Source organism: Durotheca rogersii (genome assembly GCF_024521655.1).
Source record: "Durotheca rogersii strain YMJ 92031201 chromosome Unknown GGS23scaffold_3, whole genome shotgun sequence".
Classification (NCBI taxonomy): Eukaryota; Fungi; Ascomycota; class Sordariomycetes; order Xylariales; family Xylariaceae; genus Durotheca; species Durotheca rogersii.
The window spans coordinates 483,854-502,815 of NW_026251234.1; the positions used below are offsets into that span (position 1 = coordinate 483,854).

Genomic DNA, 18,962 nt, shown 5'->3' on the forward strand with positions numbered 1-18,962 from the left:
GGTGCTTCCGAAGATAGGCGGTTGCAGCAATATGGGTCTTGGAGGTGCCCGTCGCTTATATCAGGTTCCCATACTATAGACACAATGGAGTGCGCTTGCCTGAAGCCTCGAGGGCCTTCCGCGGTGATTCGTTCTTGATGCCTTTCGTCTTTGGAATTGGCCAAGCCTGGCAGTCTTGAAAACTACCTGGGGTTGGGCTTGTTGAACAGACTAACATCATGTCACATACGACGACGGCGCCTAAGATCGATATCTTCATCGATGTGAGTCTCCCCATTCTCGCGACGGCCCCTGGTCTGCTAAGCTAGGCTCGCGATCCAGCGTGGTGGCACTTTCACGGACTGCATCGGCATCCCCCAGGCCGGCGACCAGGGTGACATAGTGATAAAACTGCTGTCTGTCGATCCCGCTAATTACGAAGATGCACCCACCGAAGGCATCCGGCGAATTTTGGGGGCGTTTACGGGCCGGCCGCACCCAAGAGATGCCAAGCTCAACTCCGACTGCATTGGCATCATCCGGATGGGGACGTGAGTGCTCTCTTCAACACGCGGAACGGTCTTCCGGCTAACAATTCGCAACAGAACGGTTGCCACCAATGCGCTTCTCGAGAGAAAGGGGGAACGCTCCGCCCTGTTAATCACCGAGGGCTTCCGTGATGCTTTAGAGATTGGCTACCAGGCACGGCCGAAACTCTTCGACCTCGCCATCAACAAGCCTGAAGTTCTCTATTCGGAGGTCGTCGAGGTCGAAGAACGAGTGACTATGGAAGACTCGACGAAAGATCCTTTCCAAGGCATCATCGACGTCAACTCTGACTCGGCATTGAGGGTTGGCCAGAGTGGTGATATCATCCGCATTCTGAAGCCCCTTGACATTGACAGTACGAGGAAGTCCCTCGAGGTGCTCTACAAGAAGGGGTATCGGAGCATATGTATATGTCTCGCACACAGCTATAGTTTCCCCGACCACGAGAACGCTGTCCGCGACATTGCCCAACAGGTCGGGTTCACCAGCATATCTGCATCCGCAAGTCTCATCCCGATGATAAAATTGATATCGCGCGGCATGAGCGCCACGGCCGACGCGTATCTTACCCCCGAGATCAGGAGATATGTATCCAATTTCAGGCGCGGATTCAAAGATGGACTCTGCAGCACGAGATGCCAGTTCATGCAGAGCGATGGTTCGTTCCAACCATTTTCTGTTACTCCCATACACGCAGACACGGGCTGAGATGTAACTCCTCCCTAGGCGGGCTCGTTGACGTTGAAAAATTCTCAGGTCTGCGAGCTATCTTATCCGGACCTGCTGGCGGCGTGGTTGGATATGCCAAAACATCGTGGCATCCTGACGACCCTACGCCGGTCATCGGCTTCGACATGGGAGGCACTTCGACGGATGTGAGTCGCTACGATGGCGAGCTCGGCCACGTTTTCGAAACTACAACTGCCGGGGTTACCATACAGTCTCCTCAGCTGGACATCAACACCGTGGCGTCTGGCGGAGGGAGCATCCTTGGCTGGAAGAATGGACTCTTTACTGTCGGACCGGAGAGTGCATCGGCTCATCCGGGTCCAGCGTGCTATCGGAAAGGTGGTCCGCTGACCGTAACGGATGCCAACCTTTTCCTAGGTCGGCTACTTCCAGAGTATTTCCCTGCTATATTTGGACCTGACGAGAATCTCCCCCTTGACCACAAAGTCACAAAGAGTAAGTTTCTAGACCTGACCGACTCCATCAACTCCGCGTCGGCAACCAAGAAGACTCCCGAAGAGGTCGCACTCGGGTTCTTGGCCGTGGCCAACGAAGCCATGTGTCGACCCATTCGCGCGTTAACGGAAGGGAAGGGTTATCACACTTCTGCTCATCACCTCGCCGTTTTCGGAGGAGCTGGCGGGCAGCACGCGGCCTCCATTGCCCGAAACCTAGGCATCGGCACCGTTCTTATTCACAAATACTCGAGTATCCTGTCGGCATACGGAATGGCCCTCGCGAACCTTGTAGAAGAAGCCCAGGAGCCTTCTTCCCTTACCTTAGAACCGTCATCGCAGCCCGAGATCTTGGAGAGGTTTGAGACTTTGAAGGAGCGTGCCACACAGGGCCTTCTGCAGCAGGGGGTTTCTTCTGTGAAGTACATAAAAACCCAAGAGTTCTTGAATCTGCGCTACGAGGGCACTGATACCCAAATGATGGTGCCGCTGCCGGACGATGGAGACTTTAGGCGGGCCTTTGAAGACCTTCACCAAAAGGAGTTCTCATTCCTTTTGCCGTCGCGAAGCATCGTCGTCGACGACATTCGTGTTCGAGGTATCGCGAAGGAATTCGAGCGGCCGTCCCATAACGTGTACAGAGAAATCGTCGACACGATGGCAGTTCCAGCTACAGCCCCCGAGAAGCTGACGAAAGCCTGCTTTGCCAGCGTCGGGTGGCTTGATACACCGATCTTCCTCTTGCGAAATCTCCAACGAGGCGCTCAGATCGAAGGTCCGGGAATCATCATCGACAACACACAGACGATTGTCGTGACTCCGTTCTCAACCGCGAAGGTACTCTCGGAGCATGTTGTCCTCGCTGTTGGTTCCCAGAACCAAACGGCTGTGCCCCAGTCTTTGTCATCGACGGATCCAGATCCAGTTCAATTATCCATATTTGGCCATCGTAGGACTTTTACCCCACCCCTGGCCGTAGCCCCTGAGCTCATTATTTCGTAAACAGGCTTCATGTCCATTGCCGAACAAATGGGTAGGACACTGCAGAAGACGGCGGTAAGCATCAATATCAAAGAAAGGTGCACACTTGTCGACTCATTTGTTTTTCCCCCCCGTGCGCTGACAAACTCCAGGCTCGATTTCTCTTGTGCGATATTCGGCCCTAGCGGTGACCTAGTAGCAAATGCGCCACGTAAGGAGGCCTTGGGCAATATCGTAGTCCTTACTAACGAATTCTGACAGACGTACCGGTTCATCTTGGAAGCATGGCCTATGCCGTGAAGTATCAACACGAAAGATATGGTGGCGCACTTCGACCAGGCGATGTCCTAGTTTCAAACCACCCGATTGCCGGGGGGACACATCTGCCAGGTAAGGACCAAAGAGGCGACGCTATCGGAATTTCCGGTTGATATCCAATAGACATCACCGTTATTACGCCGGTTTTTGACCCTAGTGGTAAAGAGATTATATTTTACACCGCTTCTCGGGGCCACCACCGAGACATTGGTGGTCTTGAGGGTGTTTCTGGCAATGCCAATGCTACCTCCCTTTTCCATGAGGGTGCGAGAATTGTGTCTTTCAAGCTCGTTTCGAATGGCTGTTTTGACGAGGAGGGCATCACGAAGATACTCGTCAACGAGCCGGGACAGTTCCCTGATTGCGTCGGGACATCCAGCCTTTACGACAACCTTTCGGACTTGCGAGCCCAGGTCGCCGCGAATGTCAAGGGATCGAAACTTATCGAAAGTCTCTTCCGAGAGTACGGGCGCAAGACTGTCCAGGTGAGTGCGTACTCGTGGTAGCTGGCCGGCCTGACTCTGGCTAAATCACAAGCGGGCACCAGTTCTATATGGACCGAATCCAGGCGAATGCAGAGGTTGCAGTGCGAAAGTTCCTCCAAAGGACCTCGGAACGGCTGGGTGGGAGGAATCTGAGCGCAGTAGACAGCCTAGACAACGGAACTCGCATACGGCTCGAAATCCAGATCAACCCAGACGGCAGCGCCGTTTTCGACTTCACGGGCACGGGCCCCGAGGTGGTCGGAAACAACAATGCACCCAAGAGCATCTGCCTGTCTGCGATTATTTATTCCTTGCGTTGTCTCATCAACGAAGAAATACCATTGAATCAGGGCTGCCTGTCCTCAATCCGAGTCGTAAATCCCGAAGGCAGCATCCTGAATCCCAGCGACCAGGCGGCCGTCTACGCTGGGAACACGCAGACGAGTCAGCGCATCGTCGATGTTATCCTCAGAGCATTCGACGTAAGTCCTGGCCTCTTATCCGCATCGCTCGCCCGCGCCTACACTCAAAGCTAACGTGTATTATTCCCAGGCGTGCGCCGCAAGCCAAGGATGCATGAATAGCGTGGGGTTTTTCGGCGGCCGCGACAGAAAGCCCAAGGACGGTTACAAGTTCGCGTACGGCGAAACCATCTGCGGTGGCTCGGGCGCAGGCCCCGGGTGGAACGGCGCGAGGTAAGCCATAAGCGACCCGCGACAGAGTGAGAAGAAAGAAGGGAGGCGACACTAGCCGGAACGCATGCTAACCAGCCGGCCGGCTCACAGCGCTGTGCACTGCCACATGACTAACACCCGCATCTCGGACGCCGAGGTAATGGAGAAACGTTACCCCATCATTCTGCGGCGGTTCTCTCTCCGCCACGGCTCGGGCGGGCGGGGACAGTACAAGGGAGGCGACGGCGTCGTGCGAGAGATCGAGTGCCGGGAGCCGCTGACCTTCTCGATGATATCGGAGCGGCGCGTCAGTCGGCCGTACGGTCTCCACGGCGGCGAGGACGGGGCCCCGGGCGAGAATCTGATCGTTAGGAAGACTGAAGGGAGGGAGAGGGTAGTCAGTCTCGGCCCGCGTGGCCTGGTCAAGTTGCAGGCCGGCGAAAGATTCATCGTCAAGACTCCCGGTGGAGGCGCGTGGGGAGGCTCTGGCGCAGCAGGAGAGAAGGGCAACGGGCACTCCAACGGGCTCGACAACGGACGCGTCAATTGGTATGCCAACGGGAGCTCATAAATAGACGACACCAGTGTGTTTGCGCATTCGGGATATTTCGAAATTCTGTGGACTAGAGAGGTGTGTGTTGTGCCATCCAAGAAGTGGTTGTTGTTAAGTCAGCCCCCTAACCACTATCGCCCTAGATGCCCCTATTAGTATCACCCCTCCTCCCCGGTCCCACTCGTCTACGGTGGCATGGCGCAGCGCCGATGGGGCAGAAGGGGAGGTACCTACCAGGTACCTACCCACACGTGCACAGGGTCGGCTCGTCACGTAGGTATTTAGTTCAGCGCCTACGCAGACGCCCTAGACGAGATCAAAGCTGCTTGTAGCGGTATCTAACACAGAGTAAGGGGGACTATAAAATGAGGACGAAGGCGTAGGGAGGCAGAATAGGTGTCTAGGCCGGTTATAGGTGCCTTTGGGTACCTGAGGAGTGGATATTTGTAGGTACTTCTTTTTTCTGGTACCTGGCAACTTGTGCTAAAGTAGCCGATGGAGCGGGAACATTTAGGCACCATCAACAGCGTGCCATCGAGCTCATCGACCTGGTCACCACCTGTAGGTACGAGCTACAGGACTATGCGTTGCATAGACAGGCCTATATAACCTTACAGCGCCCACCAGCGAAGTGTGGGCTGCTACATTTGCACGTGGCGCTATACAAATAGTCCTGTGGTCCTGCACCTCTCCGTGGCAATTCTTGGACGATAGGGTCCTCCGCCCCGCTCGGCAGCGCTCCCTCCTCATACTGGTTGTCGCAAGACCGCCTTGGCTTCGTTCTCCATTCTCGACCCCCCAATTCGGGTGCGAATATGGGAAATCCAGCAGATGAGGACCTAAACCGCCGAGAAGCATCGGGGACCAGCCTTCCGCCCGCCGAAGCGCCGCCCGACTACGATGTCGCGGTCGCGACAGGCCCGAGCCGCCTCTACCGCCCCTTTCCCCCCGAGATGCAGGCGCGCTACCAATGGAAGATAACCGCGACGTTCCACCTCTGCGGCGGCGAGCGGCCCGACGACCGCCTCTTCGCCGTCTCCACGCACGCGGGGTGGGACGGGGAAGTGCCGCGCATCGTGCTTCATAATGGCCCCAGCGATAAGGACCCCGTTCTCGCCTTCTCTTGCGAGGAGCGAACGGTGACGAGACTCGACGTGTACTCTCCCAACAGCATCGTGAAACTGCCGCCGGTCGTGCCTAGTGCGGATCCTAAACAGTTGGCCACGGAGATCATGCGAGCCCACACCATTGGCGAAACCGGAGTCGGCTACGAGTTCTCCATCGAGGTCAGTCACAGCGCCAAGCTGGTGCGGGAGAAATTCGAGTGGAGGAAGGTGAAGAAGGGCGGTAAGAAACCCCGGGAACCGCCTCTCGTATCCCTACGCTCGACAATTCCCAGTTGCCCGTACCTTGGCTATGGAGGGAAGAGGGCTTTGGAAATAGTCGATAATCCAGACGCTTGGGTTACGGATGAAGGGTCTCTGCTAACTGCTCCTGACATCGCAGCCGACGGCGAGCTCAAAGAAGGCGGGTTTAAACTCCTGCGCCTGTCCTCGCGGCGAGACCCGGAGAGCGTCGCCGCCTCTCCCTCCCAGGAGCCGGCAGCTGCCACCGAGGACGGATACGACGTCGTCGCGGTGTTCAAGTGGAATAAGACGCTGACAAACTTGATGCGCCCTTTCGACCTGCGGTTCGTAGGAGACGCGTTGTCGGGGTCCCTCGGCGAGCGCTGGGCGCTCGTCACCGTCCTGACGGCCCTACGGCTCTGGTTTCTCCATGCCGGGGCCAGAGCGAATCGAAAGACGGTCGCTGCCGGAGAGGGCGTAGATTACCAAGCGCCGTAGGTGTGGCATTGCGGGGATCGCGGGCAGACGCGGGTTCTCCGCCAGAGCGCTGACCAGATATTCCGTTTTCGGAGAATCACGGACTGTCCAGAGGCTTCTGATTTGTTGTACTTACCTACTTGCCTACCTCTGGCCATACCGTGCTTACGCGGGGATAACTAGAGGTACCTATGGCAGAGCCATGATGGCCCAACGGCTCTGTCCGCGGAAACCTTCGGATATCAAATACGAGGATAATCCATATGTTTCTCGGCGCTCGCTTCCCCTTCCGGTGTCGAACATTTCTCGTCTCAACTCGCGAGACCCATCCGGTAATCACGGGGCTTCTTGATAGGTGCGGATAGCAGCTCGTCGGCGGGAAAAGACCGTCAGGTGCGCCGTGCGTATCTGCGTGTCTTTACACCACCCGAAATATTCCTAGGGCGGGAAAGCCGTGCTGCTCCCTGGACGCTACTCGCAGCTCGTTGCGCGGGGTGTGGCTTCATCATAGAAAAAAGCGGTACGCCTTGGATGCCTCCGAAGAACCCGGATCATCCGTGCGAGTGAGATAGCCAGCCCGCCAACCGATCGACCCGACCACCTATGTTTCGAGTTGGGGTTCTTGATAAGCCGACTGCGCGAGCAACGATGGCATCACGTTGGGTGTAGCGGAGCGAAGACGGTGCTCATGACTCGTCGGCGTTTATGCCCGCAGTGCTCAGTATCCCCGACCTGAGGTCATTTGAGTCGGAGCCAAGGCCCGAAGCGTCAGCACGAAGACATTCCGGCGAACTTGGCCGAGGATTCAACTCACCGATACGCGCAAACGAGGTCTCGTGCGGTGGCACTGGACCTATACTCTACGTCGTTCCCGTCTACACGATTAGAAATCGATCCCCTCGATTGCGGCGAAACTAATCCCCCCAAACACGTAGAATGGTCGTTTAATATGACGGCAGCGAAAATAGCGACTCTTACCGTCTGAAGTGAGGTTCGCGATTGGATGTTGAGATTTTTCAGTGCCGCCAGCACATCCTTATGCAATGAATAATAAGCTTAATACAAGGAGCACGGATCGCGATCTCTTGCGATGTGTCCCCTCCACCACATATCTGCAACGACAATAGCTACTCATGCACTAAGCCAGCCATTCGTGGTTGTTACCACCAACCTGTTACCACCAACGGAAGCCCATCACAGAAACAACTGCGCTATTAAGTACTTGCCATGCTGAATCTACGGCTAGTCAAGAAGTATAAGAGCCGGCAGATAGCATAGCTTTACTAGAAGTGTGTATTTGCAGATTATTCGGGGTCGAAAAGCCACGGATTGCCTTTGTGACTTCACAGCCTACTACGTCTCACCGCGCAGTTCCACCTAATATCCCTTCACAATGGCTATTATCGAAGTCGTCTTCCCTCAATTCAAGAAAGACCCGGGAGTTATCGAGGCTGTCTTAAAGGCCCTCCCTGTTGGAATAAAAGCATTCAAGAACGCGGGCGTTCTACGAGTGGCCCAAGGGTTCCTCGCTTCCGAGAATGGTAGAGACGTAACATCAGAGTCCAGGGAAGTTCTCGTTCTCGGTGAGAGACACCGGTGACCCGAGTTTCGTGTTGGGTTGCTAATTTCAACTAGAATGGCCGACCGTCTCTGCATTTCATGACTTCGTTGGCTCTCCCGCCTTCGCCAACTACACGGGTCTTCTGAAGCCCTTCCTCGACGGCCCGCCGCAGCTCAACATCTTCGAGACCAACCCTGCCTCGAGTCTCTTCACCGGGGGCTCTACGCTGGAAATCCTACTAGTTAGCCCGAAAACCGCACCGAGCGACGAGGATCTCCTGGCTCTGTCGAAGAAGGTGCAGTCGAGCCTGGAGAAGGCCGGGGGCGCGGACGCTGTATACGGCAGCTCTTTGAACCTGCCCCTGAAGAAGATTGCTGTCTTGAGAGTGTTCCCGAGCGAAACGGTGAGTGCCATACATGCTACCTCCCCCAGGAGACCACCTCGCTAACGCCCGGATGCCGGAAAGGAACTTAACTCTACGCAGAGCGCCACAGTACGCCAAGAGGTTACCAAGAGCGTCGATGGTCTCGCTGAAGTGACACAGCTGGTGTCCAATGATCTCAAAGTGCTTCCCCTATGAAGACATACGAGAGGACGAACACGTATCATGCAGTTGACATGAGGGTCACGGCACCCCCCACTCCTTAATACATAAATATTATTTATCTACAATATAATAGCAAACCCGGCGGCCCTTTCGGTGCCCGGATTTGGCCGTTCTCTGTTTCTTATTCAGATCCTCGACGCCTCCTCGAATTTCCAGTCTTCCTTGGTAGCCATGATCTGTTTTTTCCAATTCCTCGGTCCAGCCTCCCCCTGCTCCAGCCCGTTTTTCGGCCCCTCCTTAGTCCGCCACTGCCAGAGCCTCCCGTAGTCGTTCTTAACCTCGGGTTCTTCGATAATCTTGACCACCTCGCGCCCGAGCGTGGGGAGAAACTTGAAACCGTGGCCCGAACCTCCCGAGCAGACGACCATGCCCTCGTCGTTCGGCACGTAGTCGACAAGGAATCCGTTATCGAGACTGTCGGTGTACCAGCAATTCCTACAGCCCGTGATCCCAATTGCCGCAAGCTCTGGCATGGCCTCTTTGACCACCTCCTTGATGGCGTCGACGGCCTGTTTAGTGACGGCCGGGTCGTATGTCTGCGGCCAGTACGCCGTCTTAGGAACGCTGATTCGATGTGTCCTACCTGTGGTAGGGTCCAAGACGTCTTCGTAGTTGGTATACTTAGTGCCTCGGTAGCCGATCTTGACTATCCCGTTCTCGGTCCGGGGGAAGCCACCGATGCCGTGCCCATTTGACCACCCTCCGTAGGAGAAGACGGGAAAGTTTTCGGGAGAGAACCTGTCCCAGAGATCAGGAGCACGGTCCCTCGGTGGTAACTGGAAGAATACAACGCTCCCAGCGGTTGTCTCCAGAAGCGAAGATACAGCTGGGAACAGGTAAGGGGTCCAGCTACCAGCTGTAAGTTCGCTGGAGATTAGCGAGAACGAATCCCATTACGTCACGTCCCCGTCTCCTCCACAAGGAATAGATATAAGTCGACTCACCAGCTAAGATCACGAGCTTCGAACGGTACTCGGCGCTGCCTACGGTGCGAATACCAACCGTCTTACCGTTTCCATCCTTGATGAAGGAGGCAACCTGACCATCTCTCTTGCCAAGCACAAATCGCACACCGTTCTTGCGGCACAGGTGCATCACCCACGTGCAGGCCTTACTAGCCTCGACAAACCCAGCAGTAGAGTCGAAGACGCCGACGAGTTCCTTGCCCTGCCTCCTGCGCCCGAACGGGTCTGACTTCTTCTCCCACTCGCCGGGCTGGAAGTGAGATCTCGCCCTCTCCTCATCCTCGGGGTCTCCGATGACAAACTGCGTCTGCCGGAGCCCCTCTCGAGTCATGTTCCCGAGCGTGGCACGCTCCATGGCGGACAGTCGGCCGTCAGTGCTCATTCGGAGAAAGCCGCAGTTGTTCCAGATGAGATCTGACGGCTTGAGACCCCGCGGCAGGTCCTCGGGCTTCGAGGACTGGATCTCCCGGTTCCAGGCATTCCACGTGTCGACGCCGTCAAAGGCGAGGCGCTGGTACTCGATCTCTTCGCCGTAGCTCATCCTCATGACTTTGTTCAAGTCGGCAGAGGCCGCGTCGGCGCCTCGAGCCGTCGAGTACTCATTCTCGGCGTACGGCTGCTTGTCGAAGACGGTAATGTCCTTGTAGCCCGCTTGCGAGAGGTGCAACGCGCTCGACAGCCCGAAGACGCCCGCACCCACAATGATGATAGGGCATTCCTTGGTTAATCTTGCCGACGCCATGGTAGTTGATTGGTTGGCTTTCGTGCTGGCGCTGATGGAGAGGCCCTCTTCACTTATTTGCTCATCTCCCCTCGCGATTGTCGCTGAATATTACCCGGACATGAGCTATGGAGTCGGAACAAGCCGTCAGAGCCCCCTCCATCCCCAACCCCGCCATCGGCCCCAAGCGCTGTAACCACGACCCATTCCGTGATAAGACATGGGTTTGAAGTTATCTCCCGAGTTATCGTTGTTCAACCTCTCAGTAACCCCCCACGCCAATTTGTTCCCCCAGTCGGGAACGGATAGGAATAGCAATCATTCATGGGAACCGTAAAAACGATATTAGGGAGTCGCTGCGATCCTCATCATATCAATATTACTTCGCTTCGATTTGATAACGACTCGGTATAAGAGTCTCCATGATCGAGATAGAGTAGGACTATATTAATACGACAGTTGTGGAATTCGGTATTTCATCTCAAATTTCCTTCTCCATCCGAAGTCGGTAACCGGCCTCATCATACCAGTAATATCGCCAGACCTGATCTCTCTGTACCTACGTAATTGCGATGGGTTTCTTCGCGCGCATGTCGGACAAGAGCCAACAGAGTGAATCCACCGAGCACGGAGCGGAATCGCCAGCAACGGAGACAACTCCCCACGATGTAATAGTCATCTCCTCCAAGGCCAATGAGAAGTTCTACTTCTGGAACCGGCCGGGCACGTCGGAAGAGGAAAGAAAACTCGTCCAGAAGCTCGACCTCACCGTTCTGGTCTTCTGCTGCTTGACCTTTTTCGCCAAGGATCTCGACCGCAACAACATTAATAATGCCTACGTCTCCGGCATGAAGGAGGACCTGAACTTATATGGCAATGAACTCAACTGGATGGTAACCTGGTTCCAGATCGGATACATCGTTGGTCAGATCCCGTCGCAGATCCTGCTCACCAGGATCTCCCCGCGATGGTATCTCCCGGCTGCCGAATTTCTCTGGGCCTTCTTCGTGCTTTTCCTGCACAAGTGCCAGACTCCCGAACAGATTTATGCCCTGAGGTTCTGCGTTGGCTTCGCCGAAGCTGCTAGCTGGCCTGGTCTGCACTTCATGGGTATGCGTCAAGTCTGAAGTTCATTTCGCAATGTGGTACGCGGATGCTAATATTGCCATATTAGTAGGGGAGAATCTTCGGTAACGCATCCAAACGCGGGATAATATTATTATCCCACATCTGGCTATGCAACTCAACACATTAGCTCCTTTGATGAATGCACATATTCTAACACAATATTCCGATCTGGCGCAGATCGGAACCTGGTATCGCAACCACGAAATCAACAAGAGGAGCGGCATATTTACGGCTTCCGGAATTGCCGCCACCATGTTCTCCGGTTACATACAAGCCGGCATCTACCAGACGATAGACGGCCATCTGGGAATAAGAGGATGGAGATGGCTTTTCATTATTGGTGAGACTTAGCCGAACTCTCCACTCACCTTCGTGAAGATTATTAACGTATCTTGATGTATTTGTTATCAGACTTCCTCATTACTTGCCCTAGTAAGGTTCCCTTTTCTTGCCTTGAAAATGTGGTCTCATGTTCTTCAGTCACGCTGCTTGACGACTGACGACCAATATACAAAGTGGTCGCTATCGGGCTTGTCATTATCCCCAACCCCTTATTCGAGAAGAGCACTTGGTGGATGACGGAGAGGGAGCGCCAGATGTGTATGAAGCGGCTAGAGGCCGATAATCGCAAGCCTCTTGGCCACTTTGACCGGTCCCTTTTCAAACGTTTGCTTGGGAGGTGGCATTTCTGGATCCTGGTAAGCCACCTCGGAAGATGTTGCGATTCGGCTTATCTAACCCGGTTTCTCTAGTGCACATGGTTTTATCTCATGTACTTCGTCTACCAAGCGCCGACAACTTCTACCATGGCGCTATGGTTGAAGGCCGAGAAGTATTCGGTACCGGATGTCAACAACTTGCCTACCGTCTATTCCGCCATTTCGATCGCTTTTATGTTGTTCTCTGGAACCTATAACGACTGGAGAAACTCTCAATTGGAGAGCGTCGTCTTGATCTGCATACTCCAGATCATCTCGGAATCCATGTTAGTTGCTTGGGATCTGAGCAAGCCGGCCATCTTTTTCGCGTTTTATATCGCCGGCACGGTTCAGTCACTCTTCCCGATCATCGTCAGCTGGACACACATGGTCTGCTCCGCGGATGCTGAAGAGAGAGCTATCGTTATCGGCGCGCTGAACTCGATCGGGTTGGCTCAGGGGACTTGGTGGAATCAGGTGGGTTTCTCGCCTACTCGTCCGGTGGTTTTGCTGACTGGTCCTTCATCAGGTATTTGTCCCGACCGTTGAAGCGCCTCGCTTTCACCGGGGTTACCGTGCCGGCCTTGCCGCATCGCTAGCACTAGCGGCTTGGTTACCAGTCGTCGTTTGGTTTACCCGGAGACAACAGAGGCAGGAGAGGAAGAACGCAACGATCAGCGGCCAAGCTATCGAGAGCTCCATCCATGACGCTGAGGAAGGAACAGCATCGCTGAACAAGCAAGGTGCTTCACCTAACCTGGCTGAGCACAAAAAGGAGGAGGCAGGAATTACCGCCTAGGAGTCTATAGCCCTGAAGGAGGTCCTATATTTACACTGATGTCAGCGTAGGTGAAGCCTACAGAGGAGTTCCATATAGGAAAAGGACGACAGTAATGCGTAAATTAATATGTATCTTTTTAATTTGCTCAGTTTGGAGCCTCTTCACGGATGCACATCAGTTTTGTTCGATTCGATAACCTAAAGCTGATACGTAAACGTGACATAGTTAAAATTATTAAGTCGCTTAACGACGTTATTATCATATACTCCCTAGGGGCCTCTCTCGTTGCCGTCACAGTTGAGGCTTCGAGCTCCGTATCTCTTTATCCTCGTGGTGTTATATTCCAAGCACCAAGTTGAAACAGTTTGCTTTAAGGCTGGCTACGTGTGTTGGCTCCACTTCCAAGGGTAACAATACCTTTCTAGAATGGTATCCTTTACGCCAACATTAATCGAAGACGCTCGTGTAGTCACTACGTTGGCTCTGCATCGACATAGCTCTTCTTGATAGAAATTACAAGAGAATTGTAAGTTGAAACTAGCAATACAACATTACCAATGTGGAAATAGTTAACTTGTAGCTTTGGTAATTGAATAAACATCTTCCTTTGGGTGAAGCCTGGTAATCCCGACCATGCTACACCAATAGACAGGTTCGTAAGACAGTGGATAGGCTTTGGGGGCATACAGAGTACTGTAATTTATTGTTCCCATTACGAGCACCCGGTGCAATGGGAACGTCAGTTTAGACACTGACACTGCGGTTTCCTACCTGCTTCGTCGCGTACGCGGCATTGTGAGAGCTTCTATTATGTGTCGTGTTCTCGTAAGTGCAGACGACAGCCATCACTGATAATAATACGGTATGCATTAAGTCTTTTCCCAACCCTGTGGTATTTGCAAATGTCACGGCAGCTTGTTGCGGGCGGTGGGCGTTTTTGCCAAGATGGTGTAGATAATACTGGGCAGCGGTGAGAGATGGCTGATTATTATTGGGCGTGATCCTATCCATGCTAAGATATTGTCGCATTCAACGCTCTGACGACCAACGTACGGATCGCCTTAGTTGCCTTGCTTATTCTGGAGTCGAATATGTGTGGATCTCCATGCGAAGGTTGAAGACCTTTGTTTGGAGTCTACATAATAGTGTTCTCTAGGGGGAAAAGAAAGACACAAGGGCCTTCGGAGAATATCAACCCCAAATTTCAATACCCCTTTGGCCGAGCGTTTTTGAGGCGCATTCTCACTGAACCGACATGTAGTGACGAAACCTGGCTCCGCCATCCGTTCTTCGTTCCATCGTCTTCTGGTGCCACCGTACAGCAAATCTGCGAACTTGTTTGATTCATGGACGGCCTGATACCGTCATCGTTGGAGAGACTTGGCGGTGGACTTGGGGGCGAGACGAGCCTGGCGGTTACCAAAGGGTTTCCGCATATTAATATCACCACATTCCAACGAAGCCCCCTCTCGGGTCTTGACTGGCTACGGTAGATATGCACACGCTAGACTTGGTCAATCTGTGATAGATGGGCGTATCGCTCCACTACATTTACCATAAGCCTGACTTAGAAAATGTCTCACCACGGCGCTCTTGGATCCAATGGTAGTAATAACTCCGGGCCTGGCGATTTTTCGGCTCGGTCAACCGACATGTCGGTGGCGTCAGATGGAACCAGCAGCCCCCATCGACGTAACCTATCAAGCTTAAGGCCCGTTATGAGAAGCTCTGCCACGTATCTATGTCCGAAACAGAGAGGCGTTTCGCCAACTCCTATTCGATGCTAGATTGTTGAGCGCGATAGATCTTCACCCCACCAAACGCATATTGGCACCGTAGGCCTCGGAGGCCTATTTTAACCATGCGAAATCCAGTGTCCCTTGAGTTGCGGTTCCTGAAATTTTCGGGTCCCACTATTGTGCAGCCTGGCTCTTTAATAATGCTCGATGGTTTGCGTGAGTAGGGATCCTGAGGGTTCGAGTAGAGCGGGAGATCGCATGGAAATATTGTCCATACCCGTCCCCGCTCACCCTGTCTCTACCCGGAACAGCAGCGCGCAAATACGATAGATCTCGTGTTGCACTTGAACCCCCTTGAATTTATGGCCCGAGATTTCTGGTTCGATAGGCGTGTGTAGTCACCCGCGTCTGATCCGCCGTCCCCTCAGTTGCCCTCCGCAGAACTTATGGCAACGATTTTCCATGCACGATCTTACAGACACCTGGGTAGGGATGCATGGTGTCCTTGTCGGCAATGTAGGGCCACTCAGTCCCGGTCTCGCAGGGGGTAATTCTGAGGCTAGGCTAGCAAACACGCCATGTACCTGATTTGAGATTCTTTGATCTAGAATGCCACGATACAGGAGGAACTGAAGAGATAAACGTGAGATCGACGCGTCATGCGGGATTTTGGGCCGGGATGGCAAAGAAAGCTGAGGCATTGTTGGAGGGTTGACGCCCACACCGACGCGGTGATAGATGATTAGGGGGGGGAGGGCGCTTTACGACAAATATATAGCAATGCCACCTATACCCCGACCCCAGACCCCGATACGAATATAATATCGTAGCCAGACTGCATCAATGAACGACAACGGCTCTGCCGAGCGATAATACAAGCTCTGCCGGAACATACAGGATACCACGAGGATGCAGGAGACGGATGTTCTGATTGTCGGTGGTGGGCCGACTGGAGTGACTTTGGGACTGGAGCTCGCCGTCCAGGGGATATCGTTCCGCATCATCGACAAAGAGCTTCGGCGGTCAGACAAATCCAGAGCATTGGCTATCCAGCCTCGTACCCTCGAACTTTTGAGCCGTCACGGAAATGTCGGCGAGTTCGTCGCTCAGGGCAACCTAAGCGGCGGTGCTACGTTCTACCTCTACGGCAAGAAGATGGCAGACATCGACATATCTGGCATGGCGGGGAACGCCGAATTTCCACTCATCCTCATCACTTCTCAGTGCGAAACCGAGGCATTTCTAGACGGCTGTCTCGCGAAGCACGGATGTGCTGTGGAGCGTGGGGTCGAGGCGAGGTCCTTCGTCCAGGATGACAAAGGCGTGACAGTCGAAGTAAGCAATCCGGGCGGTTCTCGAGATGTCATTCGCGCCAAGTACGTCGTCGGGGCCGACGGGGCGCACAGCAGCGTGCGGCGTTCCTCAAAAGGGTTTACATTCCAGGGTGCCGCGTATCCTCAGGACTTCATCCTGTGCGACGCGCACATCCGGAACCCGAAGGCGTCCTGGAACCGGTTCTCCCTCTGCATGGGGCGAGGGTCTCTCGCCTTTTTCCCGCTCCAAGACGGCACCTGCAGAGTCGTGGTATCGCGCCTCTATCCCAAAGAGGACGGCAACCTGACGCTGCAGGAATTCCAAGGGATGCTGGACCAACTCCTCCCGGGTGCTGGGGAACTGTATGACCCCACTTGGATCACCGAATTCCACCTGCATCACCGAGGAGTGAATAGCTACCGAGACGGCCGCTTATTCGTCGCAGGCGACGCCGCCCATATCCACTCCCCAGCCGGGGCGCAGGGGATGAACACGGGCATACAGGACTCCATAAACCTGGGCTGGAAGTTGGCCAAGGTAATACGCGGCGAGCGGCCCAGCTCGTTTCTCGACAGCTACGACTCTGAACGTCGACCAATCGGACAGTATCTGCTCGAGACGTCTGACAAGATGTTCACTTGGGGGTGTTCTCTGAACCCCCTCTTCGTCCTGTTTCGCAACATTTTGTTCACCTGGGCATTGCCCTGGTTTGTGAGCAGTCCAAGCCGCCGTGCTAAGATCTTCAAGTTCATATCTCAGTTTGGCGTTAGCTATAGGAAAAGCTTCATCGTCGGTACGGCCACCAACTTTTCGGGGCCGGTTAGGGGAGGCGACCGGGCTCCAGATAGCAAAATCGAGATCGCCGGAGAGGAGAGGTACTTCCACGACCTCCTCACCGCCGAAACACACCACCTGGTCCTTTTCTCGGGAGTCGAAGCGGCTGCTGCCGCGAAAGAGGTCTTCTCAAAAGCCGAATTTCTATTCAAGCGGCACAACCCGGACAGAGCGAAGTTGCACATGATTCTCGGCGACGGCGCGGACAGACACGGAGCTTCCGGATACACTGACGTGAGAAATCGGCTGCATAGCGAGTTTGGCCTTCCGAGACCTTCGTACGTGTACATCCGGCCGGACGGCTACGTGGAACACATCGGGCCGCTTCCGGGACTAGGGACGTTCTTGGAATCGTTAGGGTGCCGGGAGTCGGGCTTAATCTCCTGAGTAGGTAGATATTTGGCGTAATTTGTACTTCTAGGTGTCGGCGCCACCGAAATCTCGTGTGTAGCTCCAAATTTTATCACGTTTACACAATATCCCAATCCAATCGGAGGTGTGGTCATGATGGTACGCGGCACTGGGATACACAGACACTTACACTCCGGGCCGAACAAGACACCAACGGGTGTGTGAGGCTTTCGTCAACGGAAGCCAAATCGACAAATCACCGTCAGCGGTGCACCCTGCCGAGCTGATTACCTTGGATCAAGGCAGCGTCCTATGGTTGTCTCAGCTCTCTTCCCATCCGATCGAACTGAGGAGAACTTACCAGCATGCCCTCCCACCCCAACCACGAGAGGAGCCAAGCGATGGTTGACATGCCGCCGCGCCATACATTCGACTTCGGTTTCGGTATGAGCAAGTCGCCGACTACCTGCTTGGCGAACACATCGGGTTCAACCCACTGGGCTTCCCTGAGAAATGCCCGCCTTTCTACGTCCTCCGCTACGGCGTGATACAGGCTGTCCTCGGGGACCTTGGTCGGCGCATTATCGAACAGCTTCGTCCGCACGCTGCCTGTCATAATGGTGACGAAGCTGACGCCGAGCGGAGCGAGCTCGACGCGGAGAGTCCGCATAGCGGCGTGCACGGCGGCCTTGGACGCGTTGTACGCCACTTGGTACGGAGGGCAGAAGACCTCGTTAACGCTGCCGACGGTGGCTACCACGCCCTTCGCTTCGATCAGGAGCGGTAGGAAGGCGTGCGTGACGGCCAGTACGGCGACAACATTGGTCTCGATGACGCGTCTCAGGTCGTCGACTTTCGCGTCCGTGAAGGGCATCACGTGGTTTACCCCGGCGTTGTTTACGAGGTAATCCAGAGACCCGCCGGTGGCCTTGCGCACAGACTCGACGGCGGCGACGATAGACGCGTCCGAGTTGACGTCAAGGGGAAGCCTCTCGACACCGTCGCGCGAGAGCGACCGCATCTTGCTCAGGTCGCGGGCGGTCGCGAATACCCGGCAACCCCGAGCCTGGAACTCGACAGCCAGGGCGGCGCCGATGCCTCCCTCGCTACAACCGGTCACGAGGACAGATTTCGGCGGCATCCTCCCTACGCTGGCAGGCTTGTCGCCGGAGATCTCTCTATCCCGTGGAGCCGGGGTTGTTATCTGGCGTTTCTTTTCGAAAATAGGTACCTCGGTAGTGCTGCGAGATTGAGGGGTCCTACATGTACTATGGAAGTGGAAGCGGTACAAGTTCGGTTAATTAGGTACTTAGGTAAGCAATAAATGCCAAGGTGACCTACCTACCTAGGTACCTACCTCCTAGCTTCCAGCGGGTGGCCCAGCTAAGGCCTGCTCATACAAACTGCCTGTGGCCACTCGAACTGTGCGTGGTGACAGATAGGTTGTAAACACCTTCTACCCCTCCGTTTCTTTCCCACGGCCGTCCGAAATGCAGCAGGGGGCGTGGTCGCGCCGGCTGGATCTGTCAGCCCACGCGGAGCGAATTATAAGTAGTAGGGTATGCGGCTCCGAACAATATGGAGGCACCTAAGGCATGCGACGCGTTGCGTCCAGTCGTATCCAGCGGCATTCCCAGCTCGAGAGGTCCCTGCGTCGTATTCCGGACAAGCCCGCCATCATCCTGCCAACAACCTCACCACTGTCGTGAGCTGGACA

The 18,962-nt window shown here is 54.7% G+C and overlaps 7 protein-coding genes across 7 annotated transcripts; 5 read left to right on the forward strand and 2 right to left on the reverse strand.

Annotated features, from left to right (window-relative positions):
• Window positions 1-218: 218 nt before the first annotated feature.
• Window positions 219-4,879, forward strand: GGS23DRAFT_602849 (Hydantoinase B/oxoprolinase-domain-containing protein; the record flags this gene model as incomplete). Its single annotated transcript, XM_051519383.1, has 12 exons — window positions 219-263; window positions 322-530; window positions 585-1,186; window positions 1,255-2,661; window positions 2,719-2,791; window positions 2,846-2,904; window positions 2,955-3,083; window positions 3,135-3,496; window positions 3,559-3,978; window positions 4,049-4,191; window positions 4,282-4,644; window positions 4,756-4,879. 12 exons carry the CDS (start codon window positions 219-221, stop codon window positions 4,877-4,879), a joined length of 3,936 nt encoding a protein of 1,311 aa, XP_051375241.1.
• Window positions 4,880-5,391: 512 nt separating this feature from the next.
• GGS23DRAFT_275794 (uncharacterized protein) lies at window positions 5,392-6,909 on the forward strand. The gene is made up of 2 exons (XM_051512488.1): window positions 5,392-6,070; window positions 6,230-6,909. Exons 1-2 carry the CDS (start codon window positions 5,539-5,541, stop codon window positions 6,565-6,567), a joined length of 870 nt encoding a protein of 289 aa, XP_051375242.1. The 5' UTR covers window positions 5,392-5,538; the 3' UTR covers window positions 6,568-6,909.
• A 793-nt stretch (window positions 6,910-7,702) lies between these two features.
• On the forward strand, window positions 7,703-8,763 carry GGS23DRAFT_275796 (uncharacterized protein). Its single transcript, XM_051512489.1, has 3 exons — window positions 7,703-8,129; window positions 8,182-8,510; window positions 8,574-8,763. The coding sequence occupies exons 1-3, from the start codon at window positions 7,940-7,942 to the stop codon at window positions 8,685-8,687; spliced, it is 633 nt and encodes a 210-aa protein (XP_051375243.1). The 5' UTR covers window positions 7,703-7,939; the 3' UTR covers window positions 8,688-8,763.
• On the reverse strand, window positions 8,681-10,594 carry GGS23DRAFT_275774 (FAD dependent oxidoreductase). The gene is made up of 2 exons (XM_051512486.1): window positions 9,659-10,594; window positions 8,681-9,570 (listed from the first exon to the last, which is right to left on the reverse strand). Exons 1-2 carry the CDS (start codon window positions 10,419-10,421, stop codon window positions 8,840-8,842), a joined length of 1,494 nt encoding a protein of 497 aa, XP_051375244.1. The 5' UTR covers window positions 10,422-10,594; the 3' UTR covers window positions 8,681-8,839.
• GGS23DRAFT_551037 (MFS general substrate transporter) lies at window positions 10,591-13,220 on the forward strand. Its single transcript, XM_051515326.1, has 6 exons — window positions 10,591-11,508; window positions 11,705-11,868; window positions 11,940-11,960; window positions 12,045-12,226; window positions 12,281-12,703; window positions 12,756-13,220. The coding sequence occupies exons 1-6, from the start codon at window positions 10,973-10,975 to the stop codon at window positions 13,023-13,025; spliced, it is 1,596 nt and encodes a 531-aa protein (XP_051375245.1). The 5' UTR covers window positions 10,591-10,972; the 3' UTR covers window positions 13,026-13,220.
• Window positions 13,221-15,551: 2,331 nt separating this feature from the next.
• GGS23DRAFT_276080 (FAD binding domain-containing protein) lies at window positions 15,552-17,418 on the forward strand. Its single transcript, XM_051512491.1, has one exon. It carries the CDS (start codon window positions 15,656-15,658, stop codon window positions 17,279-17,281), a length of 1,626 nt encoding a protein of 541 aa, XP_051375246.1. The 5' UTR covers window positions 15,552-15,655; the 3' UTR covers window positions 17,282-17,418.
• Window positions 17,196-18,632, reverse strand: GGS23DRAFT_276092 (putative short-chain dehydrogenase/reductase). The gene is made up of 3 exons (XM_051512492.1): window positions 18,587-18,632; window positions 17,607-18,513; window positions 17,196-17,555 (listed from the first exon to the last, which is right to left on the reverse strand). The coding sequence occupies exons 2-3, from the start codon at window positions 18,384-18,386 to the stop codon at window positions 17,508-17,510; spliced, it is 828 nt and encodes a 275-aa protein (XP_051375247.1). The 5' UTR covers window positions 18,387-18,513; window positions 18,587-18,632; the 3' UTR covers window positions 17,196-17,507.
• Between the last annotated feature and the right edge of the window lie 330 nt (window positions 18,633-18,962).